Source organism: Lissotriton vulgaris, chromosome 7, assembly GCF_964263255.1.
Source record: "Lissotriton vulgaris chromosome 7, aLisVul1.2, whole genome shotgun sequence".
Taxonomy (NCBI): Eukaryota; Metazoa; Chordata; class Amphibia; order Caudata; family Salamandridae; genus Lissotriton; species Lissotriton vulgaris.
Genome location: NC_141695.1, coordinates 193,518,516 through 193,540,106, shown reverse-complemented (window position 1 = coordinate 193,540,106; position 21,591 = coordinate 193,518,516). Strand labels below are relative to the sequence as shown.

At 45.2% G+C, this 21,591-nt stretch overlaps 1 protein-coding gene across 2 annotated transcripts in view; it reads right to left on the bottom strand.

Annotated features, from left to right (window-relative positions):
- The window catches only part of LOC147701163 (uncharacterized), a 92,127-nt gene extending 73,590 nt beyond the window's left edge, over positions 1–18,537 (bottom strand). For both annotated transcript variants that reach the window (XM_086929923.1, XM_086929924.1), the window contains exons 1-2: positions 18,402–18,537; positions 16,330–16,522 (exon numbers count right to left, since the gene is read on the bottom strand). In XM_086929923.1, coding sequence (XP_086786049.1) covers positions 16,330–16,522; positions 18,402–18,428 — 220 coding nt within the window. In that variant the 5' untranslated portion in view covers positions 18,429–18,537. The remainder of the gene's footprint in view (positions 1–16,329; positions 16,523–18,401) is intronic.
- Between the last annotated feature and the right edge of the window lie 3,054 nt (positions 18,538–21,591).

The following is a 21,591-nucleotide window of genomic DNA, read 5'->3' as shown; positions in this document are numbered from 1 at the left end:
GGTAAAGGTAAAAGCAGGGAGAGGTGTGAGCAAGGAGAGGTGTGAGCAGGGAGAGGTGAGAGCAGGGAGAGGTGAGTGCAGGGAGGGGTGAGAGAAGGGAGAGTTGTGAGCAGGGAGAGGTGTGAGCAGGGAAAGGTAAGAGCTGGGAGAGATGTGAGTAGGGAGAGGTGTGAGCAGGGAGACGTGTGAGCAGGGAAAGGTACAAGCAGGGAAAGGTACAAGCAAAGAGAGGTGTGAGCAAGGAGATGTGAGAGCAGGGAGAGATGTGAGCAGGTAGAGGTGAGAGCAGGTAGAGGTGAGAGCAGGGCGAGGTGAGAGTAGGGAGGGGTGAGAGCAGGGAGAGATGTGAGCAGGTAGAGGTGAGAGCAGGTAGAGGTGAGAGCAGGGCGAGGTGAGAGTAGGGAGGGGTGAGAGCAGGGAGAGGTGACAGCAGGGAGGGGTGAGAGCAGGGAGAGGTGATTGCAGGGACGGGTGAGAGGATGGAGAGGTGTGAGCAGGGAGAGGTGAGAGCAGGGAAAGGTGTGAGCAAGGAGAGGTGAGTGTAGGGAGAGGTTTGAGCAGGGAGAGGTGTGTGCAGGGAGAGGTGAGAGCAGGGAGAGGTGAGGTCAGGGAGGGGTGAGAGGAGGGAGAGGTGTGAGCAGGGAGAGGTGTGAGTAGGAAGAGGTGTGAGCAGGGAGAGGCTTGAGCAGGGAGAGGTGACAGCAGGGAGGGGTGAGAGCAGGGAGAGGTGTGAGCAGGAAGAGGTGTGAACAGGTAGAGGTGTGAACAGGGAGAGGTGTGAGCAGGGAGAGGTGTGAGCAGGGAAAGGTACAAGCAAAGAGAGGTGTGAGCAAGGAGAGGTGAGAGCAGGGAGAGGTGTAAGCAGGTAGAGGTGAGAGCAGGTAGAGGTGAGAGCAGGAAGAGGTGAGAGCAGGAAGGGGTGAGAGCAGGGAGAGTTGACAGCAGGGAGAGGTGTGAGCAGGGAGAGGTGAGATCAGGGAGGGGCGAGAGCAGGGAGAGGTGAGAGCAGGGAGAGGTGTGAGCAGGGAGAGGTGACAGCAGGGAGAGGTGTGAGCAGGAGGAGGTGAGAGCCGGGAGAGGTGGGAGCAGGGAGAGGTGTGAGCAGGGAGAGGAGTGAGGAGGGAGAGGAGTGAGCCGGGAGAGGTGTGAGCCAAGAGAGGTGTCAGCAGGGAGAGGTGTGAGCAGGGAGGGGTGTGAACAGGGAGAGGAGTGAGCCGGGAGAGGTGTGAGCCACGAGAGGTGTAAGCAGGGAGAGGTGATTGCAGGGACGGGTGAGAGGATGGAGAGGTGTGAGCAGGGAGAGGTGAGAGCAGGGAAAGGTGTGAGCAAGGAGAGGTGAGAGCAGGGAGAGGTGTAAGCAGGTAGAGGTGAGAGCAGGTAGAGGTGAGAGCAGGAAGAGGTGAGAGCAGGAAGGGGTGAGAGCAGGGAGAGGTGAGAGCAGGGAGAGGTGTGAGCAGGGAGAGGTGAGATCAGGGAGGGGCGAGAGCAGGGAGAGGTGAGAGCAGGGAGAGGTGTGAGCAGGGAGAGGTGAGAGCAGGGAAAGGTGTGAGCAGAGAGAGGTGAGAGCAGGGAGAGGTGGGAGCAGGGAGAGGTGTGAGCAGGGAGAGGTGAGAGCAGGGAAAGGTGTGAGCAGAGAGAGGTGAGAGCAGGGAGAGGTGTGTGAAGGGAGTGGTGTGAGCAGGGAGAGGTGAGTGCAGGGATAGGTGTGAGCAGGGAGAGATGTGAGCAGGGAGAGGTGAGTGCAGGGAGAGGTGTGAGCAGGGAAAGGTACAAGCAGGGAGAGGCGTGAGCAAGGAGACGTGTGAGCAGGGAGAGGTGTGAGCAGGGAGAGGTACAAGCCGGGAGAGGTGTGATCAGGGAGAGGTGTGAGCAGGGAGAGGTATGAGCAGGGAAAGGTACAAGCAGGGAGAGGCGTGAGCAAGGAGAGGTGAGAGCAGGAAGAGGTGTGAGCAGGGAGAGGTGAGAGCAGGGAGAGGTGAGGGCAGGGAGGGGTGAGAGGAGGGAGAGGTGTGAGCAGGGAGAGATGTAAGCAGGAAGAGGAGTGAGCAGGGAGAGGTGTTAGCAGGGAGAGGTGTGAGCAGGAAGAGGTGTGAGCAGGGAGAGGTACAAGCAGGGAGAGGTGTGATCAGGGAGAGGTGTGAGCAGGGAGAGGTATGAGCAGGGAAAGGTACAAGCAGGGAGAGGCATGAGCAAGGAGAGGTGAGAGCAGGAAGAGGTGTGAGCAGGGAGAGGTGAGAGCAGGGAGAGGTGAGGGCAGGGAGGGGTGAGAGGAGGGAGAGGTGTGAGCAGGGAGAGATGTAAGCAGGAAGAGGAGTGAGCAGGGAGAGGTGTGAGCAGGGAGAGGTGTGAGCAGGGAGAGGAGTGAGGAGGGAGAGGAGTGAGCCGGGAGAGGTGTGAGCCGAGAGCGGTGTCAGCAGGGAGAGGTGTGAGCAGGGAGGGGTGTGAACAGGGAGAGGAGTGAGCCGGGAGAGGTGTGAGCCGGGAGAGGTGTGAGCCATGAGAGGTGTAAGCAGGGAGAGGTGATTGCAGGGACGGGTGAGAGGATGGAGAGGTGTGAGCAGGGAGAGGTGAGAGCAGGGAAAGGTGTGAGCAAGGAGAGGTGAGTGTAGGGAGAGGTTTGAGCAGGGAGAGGTGAGAGCAGGGAGAGGTGAGGTCAGGGAGGGGTGAGAGGAGGGAGAGGTATGAGCAGGGAGAGGTGTGAGTAGGAAGAGGTGTGAGCAGGGAGAGGTGAGAGCAGGGAAAGGTACAAACAGGGAGAGGTATGAGCAAGGAGAGGTGACAGCAGGGAGAGGTGTGAGCAGGGAAAGGTACGAGCAGAGAGAGGTGTGAGAATGGAATGGTGTGAGCAGGGAGAGTTGAATGCAGGGAGGGGTAAGAGGAGGGAGAGCTGTAAGCTGGGAGACGTGAGAGCAGGGAGAGGTGAGGTCAGGGAGGGGTGAGAGGAGGTAGAGGTGTGAGCAGGGAGAGGTGTGAGTAGGAAGAGGTGTGAGCAGGGAGAGAGGAGTCAGCAGGGAGAGGTGTGAGCAGGGAGAGGTGAGAGCAGGGAAAGGTACAAGCAGGGAGAGGTATGAGCAAGGAGAGGTGACAGCAGGGAGAGGTGTGAGCAGGGAAAGGTGAGTGGGGAGCGCAGGGAGAGGTGTGAGCAGAGAGAGGTGTGACCACGGAAAGGTACGAGCAGGGAGAGGTGTGAGCAGGGAGAGGCGTGAACAGTGAGAGGGGTGAGCAGGGAGAGGTGAGTGCAGAGAAAGGTACAAACAGGGAGAGGTGTGAGCAAGGAGAGGTGAGAGCAGGGAGAGGTGTGAGCAGGGAGAGGTGAGAGGAGGGAGAGGTGTGAGCAGGGGGACGTGTGAGCAGGGAAAGGTAAAAGCAGAGAGGGGTGGGAGCAGGGAGAGGTGTAGACAGGGAAAGGTACGAGCAGGGAGAGGTGTGAGCAGGGAGAGGCATGAACAGGGAGTGGTGTAAGCAGGGAGAGGTGAGTACAGGGAAAGGTACAAGCAGGGAGAGGTGTGAGCAAGGAGAGGTGAGAGCAGGGAGAGGTGTGAGCAGGTAGAGGTGAGAGCAGGGAGAGGTGAGCGCAGGGAGAGGTGAGAGCAGGGAGGGGTGAGAGCAGGGAGAGGTGAGAGCAGGGAGAGGTGTGAGCAGGGAGAGGTGAGAGGTGAGAGCAGGGAGAGGTGAGAGCAGGGAGAGGAGTGAGCAGGGAGAGATGAGAGCAGGGAGAGGTGTGAGCAGGGAGAGTTGAGAGCAGGGAGAGGTGTGAGCAGGGAGAGGTGGGAGCAGGGGAAGGTACAAGCAGGGAGAGGTATGAGCAGGGAGATGTGTGAGCAGGAGGAGGTGTGAGCAGAGAGAGGTGTGAGCAGGGAGAGGTGAGTGCAGGGAGAGGTGAGAGCAGGGAGAGGTGTGAGCAGGGAGAGGTGTGAGCAGGGAGAGATGAGAGCAGGGAGAGGTGTGAGCAGGGAGAGGTGTGAGCAGGGAGAGGTGTGAGCAGGGAGGGGTGAGAGAAGAGGGAGGTGTGAGCAGGGAGAGGTGTGAGCAGGCAGGGAGAGATGTGACAGGAAGAGGTGTGAGCAGGGAGAGGAGTGAGCAGGGAGAGGTGTGAGCCGAGAGAGGTGAGAGCAGGGAAAGGTACAAGCAGGGAGAGGTGTGAGCAGGGAGAGATGAGAGCAGGGAGAGGTGTGTGCAGGGAGAGGTGTGAGCAGGGTGAGGTGTGAGCAGGGAGGGGTGAGAGGAGAGGGAGGTGTGAGCAGGGAGAGGTGTGAGCAGGCAGGGAGAGGTGTGAGCAGGGAGAGGTGTGAGCAGGGAGAGGTGAGAGCAGGGTGGGGTGAGAGGAGGGAGAGATGTGACAGGAAGAGGTGTGAGCAGGGAGCGGAGTGAGCAGGGAGAGGTGTGAGCCGAGAGAGGTTAGAGCAGGGAAAGGTACAAGCAGGGAGAGGTGTGAGCAGGGAGAGGTGTGAGCAGAGAGAGGCACAGGCAGAAAGACGTAATGTGAAATGGGCAAACTTTGCCATGTTGTGAAATGAAATGACAGTAATTAATAAGCCTTAATTATTTTCAATGTGCCACTTATGTACAACATGATGGTTTGAATGAATGCAAACCGCAATAACAATATTTCGACATTAGCTGAAAAACCAAAAATTGTGCTATCCTAAATAAACTTTGAAAAGAGTCAGCTTTTTAGTTTTTTTTCCAGAAAGCCAATATGTGACAGGTTTTGTTATAATCAAACTCACTATATGTCTAGCTGTTGTCTTTGTTTTAGTAACAGAATCATAATTTGGCAATAGCAGTGGTACTAACACAAATTTACAGTTTCTAGCGCATTTCTCACAAATCCTGTACTCACACGTCTTGTTTTGAAAACATGTTGTATATCTAGCTTTTTAAAAGCATTGTCAAAATGTTTTAGTGCATGCTGTCCTATTGAAACATTCTTTATTTTAGTTGTTCTACAGTTCAACAATGGAGAAGAGATACATGATATCTAAGATTTGTTACGTTAGTGTCTCAATGTCAGAAAATAAGACAGATTGTAACAGAAACACACTCTATGAATTAGAAACGTGCGTCTTTATAGAACCTAGGTAACTAACAGCATGTGTGTGCATGCTGTGAGTCCAACAAGAAGTTGTTGGAAAGTCATCGTTTTTCCCCTAATCACCCCCATGTCTTAGACTGACACTGGCGGTTACTGACTCTGAATAGTGTAATTCTAAATAGTGTAATTATAGTTGGCCAAGTTAACCTACCTAAGTCCCTGGTCTATGGTAGGGTATGTAGGTTTAGAGACTCCATCGGAGTTAATGCACTTAAGAGTGCATTGCTGTGGTGTCTGGAGTACTTTTAAAGCCAGACTTGACTTGCAGGATTGCTTAAACATAAAACGGTGTCCAAATTCAACTTTGGAATTAAAAGTACTTCAAAAGTTCAAGCCTACCGTTTTGTAATATATAAGTCACCCCTAAGGTCTGCCATAGGTACCCCAAGGGTAGGATGCTATCCAACAACTTGCCAAGGTCAGATTTATTACAACTATTGCAGGAAAGTAGTTTTAGAACTTACTATTCTGAAGTTACCTAAAACAATCCTGTAGCAGCCTCTTCTGATTTGCCAGTCTATGTCAGCCTGAGCCAAGTTTCTCCCTGAATAGTTGTGAAGAGGTCTGGGGCTGAAACAATACAGGCATTTGGGAGGAGAGTTGCTTTCTGGAGAAGCCTGGGATAGGAAGGGGGCTGGTGCGATAAACTGAACTTCAAAGGTAGAAGCACATATGTGACAGGACCTAGGCCAGCCCCAGTTTTCTTGATCCCCAACCAGATGGGAACCCCTCTAATATGATTAGGGGGTGGGGCTGAAAGTGGAGTGTATGGAAAGGTTAGCCACACCTGTGGGTTGGGTTATCCAGAGCTGCACACCAAGAAGAGAATTTCTTCATTTTGATTTTTGAAAAAATGTGCATTGTTGGTAAAAAAAATGTGCCAAACTTCACAGAAAGAGGTCATTGCAGAGGGTGGTAAATGGAACATCATTGGTTGAGTTGCCCCCTATCTTGCCAGCCTAGAATGGGGAATAAATATGGGAGATATGCAGAAGCCCCTCAGATCCCTGCCACCACATTGGACTGCACTCAGAAGAACTGCACTTTCTGTACTCTAAAGGCCCCCACAAGAAGGACTGTGGTTGTCTTAAAGGATATGGAATGAACTCCCTGAGCAGCAACCAGTAGAAAAGTGCTGGAAGAAGCCACTTGCAACATTCTCTGAAAAGGAGACTTAAGCTGAAAAACTTCACCTGGATTTTCCTGGACTGACCAGGTGCATTGTGGAAGACTGAGTCCCAAACACCAAGAGGCAAACCAGAGCTTCTTAACCCTTGACTGGTGCCATTGGACCCTTTCTGACACTCAGGACGCTTTCAGAAAAAGATCTGAAAGTTTGTGAACTTTTTGGAATAGTTTGGTAAAAATCTCCAGGAGAAGCCTGCCTCGGTTTTTGAGAGTTAAGCTGCCGTCGTCAACTCAAGAATCGGCCTGACTGTGCTAAGAGCACCCTGAGGACAAAGACCTCCAGAGAACCACTGAGGCATCCCGCAGGAGCAGGCTGCTGCCGACAAACCGAACATCGGATCCAAAAAACCGAACACCCGCCGACGAGCTAGTCGACAAGAGAAAAGCTGTAAAAAGTGACTACATGCAAAGAAAGGTAAAATCTTAACTGAGACATAGCACTCATCGCAGCCGACCCGTGCTCTATTGCGCTTGGCCTAAAACTTTGTCTTTATCCCAGTCTAGTGTGACCAGATAGCCGTGGTTGCCGCTTTACACTTTTTGGCGCTAGAAAGCACATTTTTTTATTTAATCTTTAAAAATTCACATCTCCAGCTCCCTACATTGGGTTTTAATTTTTCTGATCCAACATCACATTTTAGAGGAAAGCAAAAGGAGCTCACAGAAATTAACACTGAGGGTTTTGGCAAACAATGTGGGGAATATGCTGAACAGAAGTTAACTCCTATTACTGCAAAGCAGGCTAGAAGAGTAATATGCCATGGGCGGCGTGACGGAGCTCCTGGGCCTAGTTGTGTTCTGCAAGCCTTATATAAAAGGACCAGAGTTTTGGGCAAGAAAAATGTGCATTCTGTTTAAGAATATCTTGCAAGCAGAAACCATCCTAGGTAGCTGGTGTGGCTCAATCATAAGTCCAATATTTAAAGGTGGAGATAGAACATGGCGGGTGAATTACTGATTGATCACATTATTTGATGAAGAAGCTAAATATTTTGCTACAATCCTCTTGAACTAAGTTACCAACTGGGCAGAGGAGAATAAACAGATTCCCGTAAACCAGTCGGTTGTGTAAAGGGCACTGGAACCTCCACAAAGATTATGTTCCTCTCTGTGTTAATTGATAAGATAAGGGGCAACAAGCAGATTCTAGGGGCATATTACCAACGTTAGGCGATATTTACCGCTAACGATGCTTAGCAACGATTATTTTAACGCTAAGCATCGCCGGAAATTATCGCAGAGATAACTTGCTATTAGCAAGGTTTATCTCAGAAGTGATAAAAATCCTCACGCTAACTGCCAATTGAGAGATTATCTCTGGAAAACCAACGATAATCTCTCAAAGTTTGGCGTTAGCTTGATGATAGGGGCTTACAAACTTAGCCGTGATATCCACCTTCCATAGGGTATCATGGCTAAGTCAGGAAAGTACCAGGTGTAAAAAAAGCAGCGCTAACCGCCGTTAGCGCTGCTTTTTTTATCACCAACAGGGTTAGCGAAATCCTTGATAATAGGAGAAATGTCGCTTAACAACATTTCTCCTATTATTTTTCTCTGGAAGGCCCCCTTTGCATCTCATTAGAGATGCAAGGGGAAGTGTAGAAAAAAAGGGTGCTAACATGCAAATTTGTGTGTTAGCACCCTGTTGCTGATAGGGAGATAATTTTATCTCCGCTTTCTTGGCTTTTAAAGCCAAACAAGCGGAGATAAATCCCTTGATAATATGCCCCCTACATCTCTGTCTCATGGACTGCAAGTCTGCATTTGATGCAGTTAGTAGGAACATCATCCCCTGGGCAAAGCTGTACAGGTGGGGTATACCGGGTCTGCTAATAAAAGCAATCCAGCTTCTGTATACAAAGACATGGATTTTAATAAAACTTGGAGTTTTTAAAAGAATATCAAGGAAAATCCCAACACAGCAAAGCTGAAAGCAGGGTTGTGTCCTGGCACCCGCCTCGTTCAAGATCTAATTAATGTTATATTACACTCGCCCCGATTTAAACAATTTCAGTGTTTCTAATTTATTTTATGTGGACAATGTAATTCTTCTCAGCCAAACACCAACGTTGGCTTACAGAGCCTGTTAAATTCTTTATCTCAGCATATGGAAGCCTTGTAATGCAGATCAACTGCACTTAAACAAAAATCATGTCAATGATAAGAAAGAAGCCAGTGCGGTATAAATATTTCCGAAAGGATCAGCCACTCAAGAACTTAACAAACTATAAGTGTCTCAGATTTATTTTATGATGGACTCAAAAGGATCATTTGCCGTGAAAACAGCGAGGCGTCTTTTCTCATTGCGCCCTCCTTGCGACATGCTGGATGCGTCATGTCGCAAGGAGTTACCGATACGTCAGTATTTCTGTCGTATCTGTAGGCGCAAAAATGATGCATTGCTGGAGTGTGTCACAAAAGTGACGCAACCCCAGCAATGGGTCATTTCACAAGAGCCAGTCATATTTCAAATGTGCTTGCGTCAGTCTTTCGCCTGCTGTGAGGCAGGCATAATATATTGATGCATTTGTGTCCTAGAAGTGGCACAGTGAAATCTCATAGATTTCACTGCGTCACTTCTACGAGGCTTACTTGCGTCGGAACACCCACTCTGCATACATTATACCTGGCGCTTGTAAAATTTGGCACAGGGGTTTACAAAGATGCGTCACTCTGTACAAATGACGCAACATGGCGCATTTTTTATGCCACTGGTGCATCACAAATAGTGACGCACCAGTGGTGCAAAAGTGACGCAAGGGCTCATAAATAAGCCCCTTAGAATTCAGGATTCTACAGCAGGAGCTATCAACATATGGAGTCTCAGGAAGCACTGTTACAGATAGAAATCAGCACGAAGAGGATCCTTAAATGGAATTTTATGGGAATCCTTAGAGTCAGGCGAATACATATTTGTAGGAAGCAAAAATTAGGCTTCAGCTACATCCCATTGGCATTGCTACATACATGACACTGTTGCCTCTCGCAAGACACCTTCAAGAAAATGGTAAACTCGCTGGTTAAAAGATGCAAATTTTAAAGTGGTTGGATGTATTGATGACTATTGGCACGTACACAATAGAAAGGGTTCATTTATCACATATTAGCATAGGGCAGGGATGCACTGTATTTAAGCAACATGGTGCATTCCTTTCCTTACTGACTGTGCTGGTGCCATTTTGGCAGCCTAGCACCAACAAAGACACCCTTGCACCATGGTTCCTGTGTTGTTGGCAGGATTGTTTTTGTGCAGTAAGGGGCACCTTCCTGTACAAAAACAATCCTACAAGGCATTTTAGTCTTTCTATGTGTGCTGCAGCAGCACACATGAAAAGAGGAAAAAACGAGGAGAAATACACATATTTCTCCTCAGGAGGCGTACAGGTTTGGTGCTTCCCCAGATTTACATCACTTTGTAAATCTTTGGCAGCGTCAAATTCCATGTGTTGCATTGGAATACCCACTGCAATGGCCATGGAACACCTCCCAAGCGCAGAGTAAAGTGATGCAGCGATTTGTGCTGCATCGCCTTACTCATGATTTATGAGGCCACTCAAAGCCACACAGGGCGGCTTTGCCAAGCTTCATAAATCTTAATGAGAGCCCAGCGCCATGCATGTACCACTTTAGGTCACTCCAAGGAATTGCTGGCTTACCTCCTGTTTTCTGAAGTCTACGGTACACAAAAGACTTACTTCAATCATGCTGGTGCTGCTGGACTCTGCCATACGTGAGTTCAACCCATGCCTAAGGTTCTGTCTCCTTTCCGGGGCTATAGATGTGGGCTTTGCAGCTGATTTCTGCAAAAAAAGATGTATTGCCTCGAATACATAAGAATATCCGCCGCATCGCCCTTCAACACTGACACAGAGGCTGCTCGGCGACGAAGAATCTACAGCCTGCGCGCTTATGACGAGCTCAGCTCATCATGAGGCACAGTGGAGCTGTGCTCATGACGAGCTGAGCTCATCATAACTCCCGCGGAACGCCCACGCAGGGCTAATCACCCTCCTGTGCGGATGTTCAACAGAAGTGGGCGGAGTCGTGATGAGCTCAGCTCATCATGAGCACAGCTCCACTGCAGCATGACGAGCTGGGCTCGTCACGAGCACCACATCGCCGCGCACAGCCCCCCTCACCCCTGCTTCGCGGGGGAATTAGCCCCGCATGGAAGGGGTTAAGTTAAGCCTGACTGGTCTGTGCCAAGCAACCAGAGGGTGAGCACAGGTTAAGTTAGAGGGTGTGCCTGACTTACCCTGACTATAGAGGTGTGGTTCCTACTTGGACATGATGCAAACCTCTGCCAACTAGAGACCTCATTTCTAACATCATGTTTCTACAATTGTGTAGTTTTTCAATAGGATTTGTATTAACTTTGCTTATGCTGTATAGACTATTAATTGGCTCTATTTTCTTATGTCAACCAGAATATGTATACAGGGTGGTTATTGCCCTTTAGCCCTGACACTGTATTTGCTTCTATCTATCATTACATCTCAATCTAACTAACTGCAAAGCATGACAAGCACATGCACAACACTAGATGAAGGGATCTAATCTAAAGTCCTCTCCCTCACTGTAATTTTCTTAATTCAATTCTGTAAAAACAATCATGAAATGAGATCTTCCAAACTAAAAAAAACAAATAAAACCGTCCCGCCACAACACATGCTGGATCAAGTGATGAAGACATCATACAGAGAATTATGCAAAATGTGATCATCCTCTTGAAACAAGAAGACATCACAAGTACACTCAAGCAGGCAAAAGTAAGCAAAACATATCAACCAGTGCACGAGTAAGTGAAACTTGCAACTGACTTATTTCTCAAGAATAAAAAGTCTTGCAAAATCTGGATTTTGATTAGGAAAACTATGAAGCATTTAAAAATATGTTACTATTCAGGTAGAGAGTATCTGAATAGGAAAACTATGAATCAGTTGCTGAGTAGTTCTAATGCTCCATATGTTTGATAGGGGAGGGGTCCTCAACTATTGCACAAACTGACCTGGGAGCTCTCCAAGTATTAGCCAAAAGCCAGGCCACAAACGTGGGAACTTATATCTTGGTGGTGACCTTAAATTAAATATCTCTGCAGACATAATTAGAAAACCTGGATAATTTAACTTCTTGATGCAGATAATGTATCAGTATGGTCTAGATGCTATCTGAAAACAGCTCAATGTTGAGAAATCCAGAGTTAGATTCGGCAGTAGAAGACATACCAGTACACTTGGATTGATTTCTTTTTGGTCTCTTTCTCTCTCATGGGGGCATTTTATCAAGGGATTTATCTCTGCTTTTTTGGCTTTAAAAGACAAGAAAGCGGAGATAAAATTATCTCCCTAGAAGCAACAGGGCGCTAACACGCTATTTTGCATGTTAGTACCCTTTTTCACTACGCTCCCCTCTGCATCTCTAATGAGATGCAAAGTGGGCGTTCCAGAGCAAAATAATAGGAGAAATGTCGCTAAGCGACATTTCTCCTATTATCAAGTTCACGCTAACCCTGTTAGAGACAAAAAAAAGCAGCGCTAACCGCGGTTAGCGCTGCTTTTTTTACACCTGGTATTTTCCTGACTTAGCCATGATATCCTATGGAAGGTGGATATCATGGCTAAGTTTGTGAGCCCCTATCATCAAGCTAACGCCAAACTACGAGAGATTATCGTTGGTTTTCCAGCGATAATCTCTCATTTGGCAGTTAGCGTGAGGATTTTTATCACTTCTGAGATAAACGTTGCTAATAGCAAGTTATCTCAGTGATAATTTCCGGCGAAGCTTACCGATAAAAAAATCGTTGCAAAGCCTAGTTAGCGATAAATATCGCTACTTGTTGGTAATATACCCCAAGGTTTCTAGGTCGGCTATAGATCCTACGTTTTTTTATATTTACAACCTAATTCTTATTCTGCTGGAGACCTTGGGGGCTAGTCTGGCTTTTTTGCATACAAGATGTATTGCTCAATCAACACTCTTAGCTAACTCAGGGCCTGATTCACAAAGGGGCTTATGATTAGTAAATTTACTAGTGGGGAGTCTTCACATTCGTGGCTAAATCTCCACATCCCAGTGCGGGATTCACCCTCCTCTGAGTGCAGAACCCCACACATAACTTTATGAGTAGTAAGTCCCTTTGTGAGTCGGGCCCCATGAGGTTGAAGAGACACTGAATGAGGAGATTGATGGTTTTTCAAGACATTTTCTTAGGGTGGAGTCTACTTCTGCAAACAGTAACACTGTCAAAGAAAAGAATATGAGCAAGGATTTAATGTATGCAGATGTGTGTAATTAAGCTCAATTTCAAATGAAATTGAGACACTACATGAAGAGATTTATGGATTTCAAGGAATTTCTTGGGATTCAGGCTACTTCTGCAAAAAGTAGCATGGTACAAGAGAAGAATATGAATAAGGATTTATTTTTTGTGAAATCCAATTAAAGCTGTAGAATCAATTTTATGTTTTTTTTAAGTCACCAAAAATAGAAGATAGAATTATAGTCTCTTTATTTAGAAGAAGAAAATCAGATCCACTGGAGTGTGGTATTCCTACAAATTCAAGAACTTTACTCTTTGAGATGCAAGCTCTAGCAAATGCAGACGTAGAAACAACTTAAAGCTTGGAGATATCTCCCTCTTTCTAATAATAACTGGATACACATTATTAAAATGGTTGTGCTGTCTAGGTGTATTTTTCTATTTTAAAGCATGTCATGCATTTTGAATATGGTTTTTATGGGAAATTAATTGACTCTCAGCTTTACCTGAGAGGCGAAAATGTTCTATATCTAATACAGAAACCCACTTGAGTTTTAAATGATGGCGCATTAGTGAGTCTAGACTGTGAGAATTATTATTTTTCGGCTGTCCTTCCATCGCTTAGGAGACTTATCTTGCCGTTTTATGACAATTCTTTCATAATTCTGAATTGGAAAGCATGAATCTTGACCATAAATCAAACGCTTTCTTTTTAAATGTCAAAATCCAATTTTCTTTTTAAAAAATAAACTTATTTTAAAATGATTATTTGCTCTTGCAAGAATTGAAATATGATCCGCCATGCCTAACACGTGCATTCATGGGGCAGTAACACGCCTCTTTAGAGAAATCTAGATTTTCATTATTTTTCTCTAACATATATAAAGTGCTGAATACAATCAATATATTAGATGATACCCTAATAGTACAGATGGAGTAAGGAACATTAGGTATATCCCTTTTACTTGAAGTACAAGAATCTATATAAAGTTATTCACAACCTGCTCATGAGCACCAGGTTAAGAAGAATTCTATACTTTGGACTGTGTAGATATTATTTCACTTCTCCAGCTGCAGTTTTTCCAATATGATCCCTGCAGATTGTCCTACAAGTGATGGTGTGACTGGCACTTGAAAGCGCATGTTCTTAGAATGCTCATCATTGAAGGATTATTTGTCTGTTATTGATCAATTTATCTTCACCATGCTGGGAGTAAATACAAGTCAGGCTGAGATGTGTAAAGGTTTTGAAGGAAAACAATCAGCCGACAATTTAAATTGGGAGGAAATTTACTATACGTATTTGGGATTAACAAGAAAATGGGAGAGATTTATTAAGTAGAGCGATGCACACTAATTGTATAGGTTATTGATCCTTTTTTATTTTTTGTGGTTTCTATGGCCACTTAAGTGCTGTTCTGTTCTCATTGTTATATGCTCTTATACTCCAGAGTTAGCCCATTTAGATCACCTTGAGTAGTGTTTGGTGGGGCCAAAAGGAGACAGTGTACTTGTTGGATTATCTTTGAAGTAAGTGCGGCTAGACCTGCATTAGGAGTGGCCAGTGTTAGGATGGGAATCAATTTAGTTGGTCCTGTGTTGGTGTTGTGTTAGTTTGGGCATACATCATCTATTCATTAGGCTGGGTGTGACTTAATGCACAAAGAGTGGTGTAGATTATGTTGGGCTAGAACTGGTCATTTATCTTTGGTGAATTATTATTAGTTTGTGAAAGGTGCTGAAAGTCCACTTGGGAGTGATCCGCCTCCTTATTGCCTCTTGAGCATCATTCTAGTGGAGAAGGCACATATCTCTCTCTTGCACAAATTCATAATACTTCGAAAAGACACATTTTACTTTAAGTCATGCTTTTAATTACTGAAATAATTCAGCGAGACATCAAACCTCCTCCTTTTTTGCAGCCTCCATCACCATTTGTTTCTCTCATGTATATTGCGCCTTAGAGCTTTTTCAGAGGTAAAAAGGGTATTGTGTATTAGGTTGTTCTCCACTAATAATAAAACCAACATGGCCACCTCTGACATATGCTGTGAGATGCATGTGTGTTAATTCAAATCCCAATAATGCTAGCTCGGATCCCAATCCTTCAGAGGTTAGTAAACGGAGAACCACAAAACTAAATATTCATAACACCTGTAATTTACAGTGTTTACAAATGCGAAAAGATATGTAGGAAGTGCTGGCTAATACCAATGTCAGAGTGTAAGATACATAAGTGCCAAATAATAATAGCAATATATAAAACAAGTTGCCCAGCTTGAAACATATTATCAAGGATACAAAAATAGTGGTTACCAGTCATTGGCTATGCCAGGGTAGGGCCAAGGCTTCAGTTTACAGATGTGCAGTTCACACTCCATCTTAAATTTTTCCGGGTGAATCAAATGTTCCTATCCAGGGTTAGATTGCACCAGTGGTAGGGTAAAAGAGGAGAAATGTTGTGAGTTCTCCGAAGCATAATAGGAGATAGCTGGGTTAGGTAGAGGATGGAGGAGGGTTTTGAGGTTCAGCAGTGATTGTCTGTGATCCAATCTGCTAGTAGTGAAGAGAGGCAGGGGAGGAAGGAGAAAGTGTAGGCAGCAAATAATGGTACATGTGTTAAAGTTCAGGATTTATCTAGGGTCCATGAAGAATAGAAGGTCAATTTGAAGAGAAGTGAGTTGCAGTGATCTATTTCACTGAGCACAGAGTGCTAATGATGGCTTGGGGTATATGGCAGGTGCGATTAAGAAGGATGAAACAGATGTTCAGCAGCTGGCGTTAGTGGTAGTTAACTATGTGGTGAGTCACATATGGTCGGGAGATAGGGGAGCCGCATAATATGGTTGCTGTGGAGGGAAGGATAACGATAGCGATGGTTAGAAAATTATAATAGTTGCACTGGCCGAGTCTAACGCGAATCAGTGGCATCAGTCTTGCTGAGTTGATGGTGAGACAGTGGGAAGGCATCTGGCTCCAACAAGCCTTGAGTCTCATAAGTCTCCGCACTCACATAGTTGGAGCAATGATTGGCAGGGAGAACAGTTAAGTATAATGAAAGTTTAGGGGATACTCTACAGGGCACTGGAGGAATGATTTGAGTGGTGTTGGCAAAGCAGTGGCTGGTGGCGCCAAAGGAAGACAGCATGCTCATAAGAGGGAGAGGAGAAGGATAAGCTGGGCTCTGCTTAGGTGGGCATGTTTTACTTTGAGCCTGGGTTAGGCCACCATCACATACCATTTAGGTTGACACTCAGTTGTAGCCCTCAAATGTGTTACTAGTGCTACTGACTTAGGGCCTGATTTCGATCTTAGTGGATATGTTACTCCGTCACAACGGTGATGGATATCCCGTCCGCCAAACTATAGATCCCATAGGAAACAATGGCATTTATATTTTTGCAGGTAAGTCTAATAATCAATTATTATCACATTGCGCACTGCTGTCTTAAGTGCACTGAGGCACTGTAATGAATTTAGCCCTGTTGAAGAGAGCCCAATGTAAACTATATTTCCCAATCGATTAAGTCCAATGTAAAGTAAGGGTATTTGCAGTTACAGGCTGTGATTCATCATGTAGGCAATGAAGAAACATAGGTAGTATTGTCGTGTTGGTGCAGAAGGCATATAGCAAACTGTATTTCCTAATTGGTTGAGTCCACGGTAACGTAACATTCCCTAGTACAACTGTGCAACATGCATTACCTATAGTGAATCGTGTGGGTAAATGGCATGCCCTTTGAGCCTTGCCCTTGGGCCAGCCTGTAAGCTGTTAACAAATACTTACCTGCTGACAAGAAGTAACAGCCTGTTGGGTTACAGGTCCGCAAGAGCCCCACATTGGCTCTAAGTTCTGGAACTATCATCCAATGGTCCAAAAGGACGGCGACAAGGAACAAGGGTATAGAGGCGACATTAAGGGCCAGCACCCCCCACTTCAGGCGGCAGAGGACATTTGAGGATGGCGGCTGTGATTCATCCTGTGAGCAATGAAGAAACATAGGTAGTGTTGTTACAGAAGTTACTTTTAATACCCTACACCTAAAACCCTGCGGGTAAGGCCTTCCGAAAAATAAACTGTGGATTCAGCCCACCTGGCATTGTCTCCAGCCTTGCCAAGAGTTACTTCAATCAATCAATCAATCAGGGATTTGTAGTGCGCACTACTCACCCGTGAGGGTCTCAAGGCGCTGGGGGAAAGGGGAGGTGGCAATTCAAGCACCTCTGGCTCTTCCTGAATGCTTGAACTTGAAGTTGGACCCTTTGTAAAGGCCCTGAGCTCATCACCTCTTCCCCAGAGTCACTACACTTGTCCCTCTGCCAGGCTCTGTGTTTATCACCTCTACCTCAATAGTGGATTTAGTGATGTAATTGATTAAATGTCATTGATTATGTCATAAGTCATGCATTAGTTGATGTCATTAATGATGTCATAAGTCACATACCTAAAGAGTTTCAGTAAAATATTATGTATTACATCAAAACTTTGATGCCCCTTTGACTAAAGTTATTCTAGGGCGATGTCTTTGTTTTGTATAGATGTTTACAATCTAAATAAAAAATAGAACTTCCCTGCAGCCAAGATTTTGTAGGGGTCTGAAGTATTGTTTTATTGTGCTGCTGTGCCATGTTGTGTTGTACAGTGTGTGCTATGTTAACTTAATATGGTGGCGTGGTGCTGTGTTTTGTAATGATTCGTTGTGTTGTATTCTTGTATTGTTTATTGTCGTGGTGTTGTGTATTGTTCTGTTTTTGTACTGTTGTGTTGCAGTGTTGTTTATCCGTTGTATTTTTGATCAATTACTGACGTGTCTCCAGACAAGCTTTTATGGCACTGGAAGATGAAACCATGCCAGAGCTCTGGGTGGATGCCAGGGGAGAGAGAAGATGAGAAAGAAGTCAAACACAGTAAAGGAGAAAATCAATTATGCAACTGACTAAGACTAATAACATGAGAGCGTCAAACAGAGAGAGAGAAGGTGTGCAAAAGAAAAGGAGAAGAAGAAAGCAAAGATGGAAGGATGGACAGAACTGAAAATAAAAATGCAGGATAGAGATAAAAGTAAACATGGTACAGAAAACAAAGGAGATTAGAGTAAAGATGATATAAACTAAGGAAGGAGATGAAAAAAGAAATAGCAAAGGATGCATAGGAGAAAATGAAAATGAATATGCAGATCAGATAAAAGCATAGAAGGAAATTTGGAATGAAATGGAAGAAAGGATGGACCTTAGGAAATATGTGAAGTAGGAAGGACAACGAAAGGAAGGAAAGTACAATGAGGGAAGGAAGGAATGATGGGAGGAATAATGGTAAAAAAGAGGGTTGCAAGAAAAGATTAAAGATGGGAAGATGATAAAACAGTTACTAAATAAAGTGGGAGCTAAAATAAAGAATGCCACCACAGGGTGGAAATTATGATGACGAGGGAAAGAAGGATCAATGAAAAACACTGAAAATAATGTAAAAGAAAGAAGAAAGAAAAGGAATGGAAGAAAAGGAAGAAAAGAAAGAGGGAAGATGGAAAGGGATAAAGAACGAACCGGTGGATGGAGGAAGATGGAAGTGGAAATAAATGTAAAAAATAAAAAGGAGAAAATAAAAAGTAATCACGAGGAGTAACAAAAACAAAATCCAAACATAAAATAAATTCAAAAGAAAGTTAAAAAGAATATCACAAAAAGGAAGAATGAAAGAACAAGCCAAAAGTGCATAAACTTCAAGACGATGAAAAACAGGAGACTGAAGGAACGCCTGGAAACAGGAGGATCACAATGGAGACTGAAGGAAGAAAAAAATACTACCAGATCTGCAGGCTCTGGACAGAGGTCTGGCAATTAACACAAACTCTTCCTTACCTTCTGTACTTCTGCCTCCTCCTGCATTGTTAGGTGTTCTCTTCTGGGGTCAGACTACTTTGCACCCACTCTCTTTAGCGCAAGTTGGATATTTTCTGCCAGGCAGGAGCTGATGGGGAAGTTGCATAAAATCTGCATTTAGTGGAAGTGCAACACACAGGAAAGTGAAGAAATAAGATGGGGTTTCCGGAGTATTGGAGTGAGTGACAGAGGGTCAAGAGGCACCTGAGTCATAGAATTAAAGCTAAAAATGGCGAACTGAAGTGAGCAATGTACGCAGAAAATGCCACCAAGACAGCCATATTTTTAGAAGGTTTAGGACGAATCATTTCTCCACATAAAAAACATTGGGGCATATTATCAAGACAGGCGATAAAATTATCGCCACTTTAGCAGCAGAAAACTGCTGCTAAAACGGCGGTAATGGGCTTGATAATATGCTCTATGGAATTCCAATTGAAGCCCATGTTAAATGTGAAGGACATCTAAAATGGCCTTCAAAAGCCTATTATCGCCGTTTTAGCAGCAGTTTTCTGCTGCTAAAGCGGCGATAATTTTATTTTGTCTTGCCTGTCTTGATAATATGCCCATTATCTATGTGAAAGCAATGAAAATGTGCTGGAGGTGGGCGAGACACTGAAAGCTCGACCTAGGCTCAAGCCTGAAGCCTGGTGCAGCTTGAAGTCCTGTTGAAGCCTCGAGCCCATAACGAGACGAGCTTTCATGTGACTTCTGGCTCTACCAGGCATGTTGTGTTATGGTCAACTCTGTCGACTATGGGTGATATTTACAAGGGAATATTGCCACCAGAACATCACTTTTTGCGGCGTTCTAGTGGCGATCTCACCTTCTCCTTATTTACAAAGCGGCATGAAGCCACTTAACGCCAACTTGTAAATAAGGCCCTGTTTGACGCTTCACTCAGCGTGAAAGGGGTGTGCCGTGGGTGTTGCAAAAAAGCAATGGTTGTTGTGGCACACCCATTGCTTTTTGACACTGTCCCATATTTACAGGGCTTGGGAAGCACCAAAAATGAAAAATAGTGAATACTTGGTCTCAGAACAGTGATAAGAGGTCAAATTAACCAGCGCCAGGGGAAACACAGGGGTACACTGTATTTTTGTAAACACAGTGCATCTCTGGGTTTTAAAAATGTCAGAGCACAGCGTTATCAATTTTGGTGTAACACAGCACTCAGCCATTTTACTGTAAAATTCCCCTATGAAAGTCAGGAACCAGGTTCGAGTTTCGTTATGGGCTCAACATTATGTAATTCTAGGCAAATCCCTTAATCCCCCTATGTCTATAAACAAAGCATGCAACCTTGTACAATGTAATTTGTGCTCAAATAAGCGCTCCAATACCTTCAAGCTGGAGTTTGCGCTATATTTTTTAAACTGCAGAAGAATGCACTAAGATGTAAAAACAAGGTCTTAACATGAGGAAAGACCAATACATACCTATTTACTGGCTGGTTACACAGTGAAACCAATCACCCTGGATAAATCGCAGCTTCACTACTTAAATTGTTTGATCAAAGGCAGAAAAAATATTTTACCAAAAATCTTTGTATGAGAGCACTTTTGAACATGTGAGTTCAGACTACCAGTTGTACAAAGCCATCCCTTTTAATATTTATTTATTATTTTATTTCCACATTTATTAAGCGCGCTGTTACCGAAATGGTGTCCTGGCGCTGGGAGACTACTAGAGTGCATGCCGGAGAAAATTAATGTGTAAATAGCCAAGTTTTCAAGGCCCTTCTAAAGGGCAGCAAGTCTGCGATTTGCCTTAGGGCCAGTGGCAGGGCATTCCAAGCCCTGGCTGCTCCAAGGGAGAAACTTCTCCCCCCCCCAGCAGGCCTTCCTGACTTTAGGGACTATGATCAGTCCTTGGTCCGAAGACCTAAGTGACCTGGTCGGTTTGTACAGCTGAAAGAGTGAGGTCATGCAATTGGGGCCAAAACCATTTAGTGCTTTAAAAACTACACAGAGAGTCTTAAAGGCTATTCTTTTCCGCACTGGTAGCCAGTGTAGCTTTACCAAATCTTGTGCTACCGAGGAGAATTTGGAAGTACCCGTGATAAGGCGGGCAGCCGCATTCTGCAGTATTTGGAGTTTATTTAACAGCCCCTGTTGGGCGTTTAGGAGCAGACTGTTACAGTAGTCTAGGCGGGATATTGCCAATCCCGTTACTACGGTCTTTCTATGTTCGTCAGGTATAAAAGGGAGCACTTTTCGTACAGTTTTAAAGACATAGTGGATGGAAGAAGACAGGGCGTTAACTTGAGGCTTGAAGGAGAGAGTGTCGTCCCTCAGCACCCCCAGGTTATTGACCTTAGTAACTGGAGAGGGGGCGACCTCATTTCCTCGGGCCACCATCTTGGGGACCAGAAGTTATCTTTAGCCCCGAATAGCAGAACTTCAGTCTTGGCTGAATTCAATTTAAGACAATTTTCTGCCATCCAATTACTAACCTCACGCATACAGTCCCTGAACCTGTCAGCTGTGTCATCCACTCCACCCGGTAGCAGCGACACTACAATCTGTGTGTCGTCTGCATATGATGTTACGTTGAAGCCGAAGGATCTTATAACTGGCGCCAGGGTGGAGATGTACACATTAATAAGTCCTTCTCACTGCAATGCTATATTGTGCCCTATTAATGTCAAAGCTTCCACATGTTACAGAAAAACACTTTTTCTGAACATTATATTTGATGTTTTTTGTTGTATAAATTATATAGCACATATTTTCAGTGCATGGGTTCTAAGATCCGAGCTAGGTTCTTGGCGCGGCTCACCTTGATAATTTGTTGGCTTGCACCCTGAGAGTTTTTCAATTTGACATCAGCGAGAAAATCTATGGGCCATATGTACAAGGACTGGCAATAACTACTGCTAACACTAGTTAGCAGCAGTTTTCTTACCGCTGTGTACCACTGAAAACTATCACCTTGTTAGCGACGTATTTACAAGAAGTCCATGCATAGCAATAGCTTCAGTGATCAGCAGTGAAAACTGCCGGTAACATTGGCATGATGGCGATAGGAATTCATGCGTTAGTGGGCGAAAACTAACAAAAGGCCCTTTAGCGGCAAAAAAGCGCATGTTAGTCAGCCCACCGTAAGGTTTTTTGCCCCTATAGCCAAAAATAGCTTATCAGTCGACCTCCAATGAAAAATAGGCCAA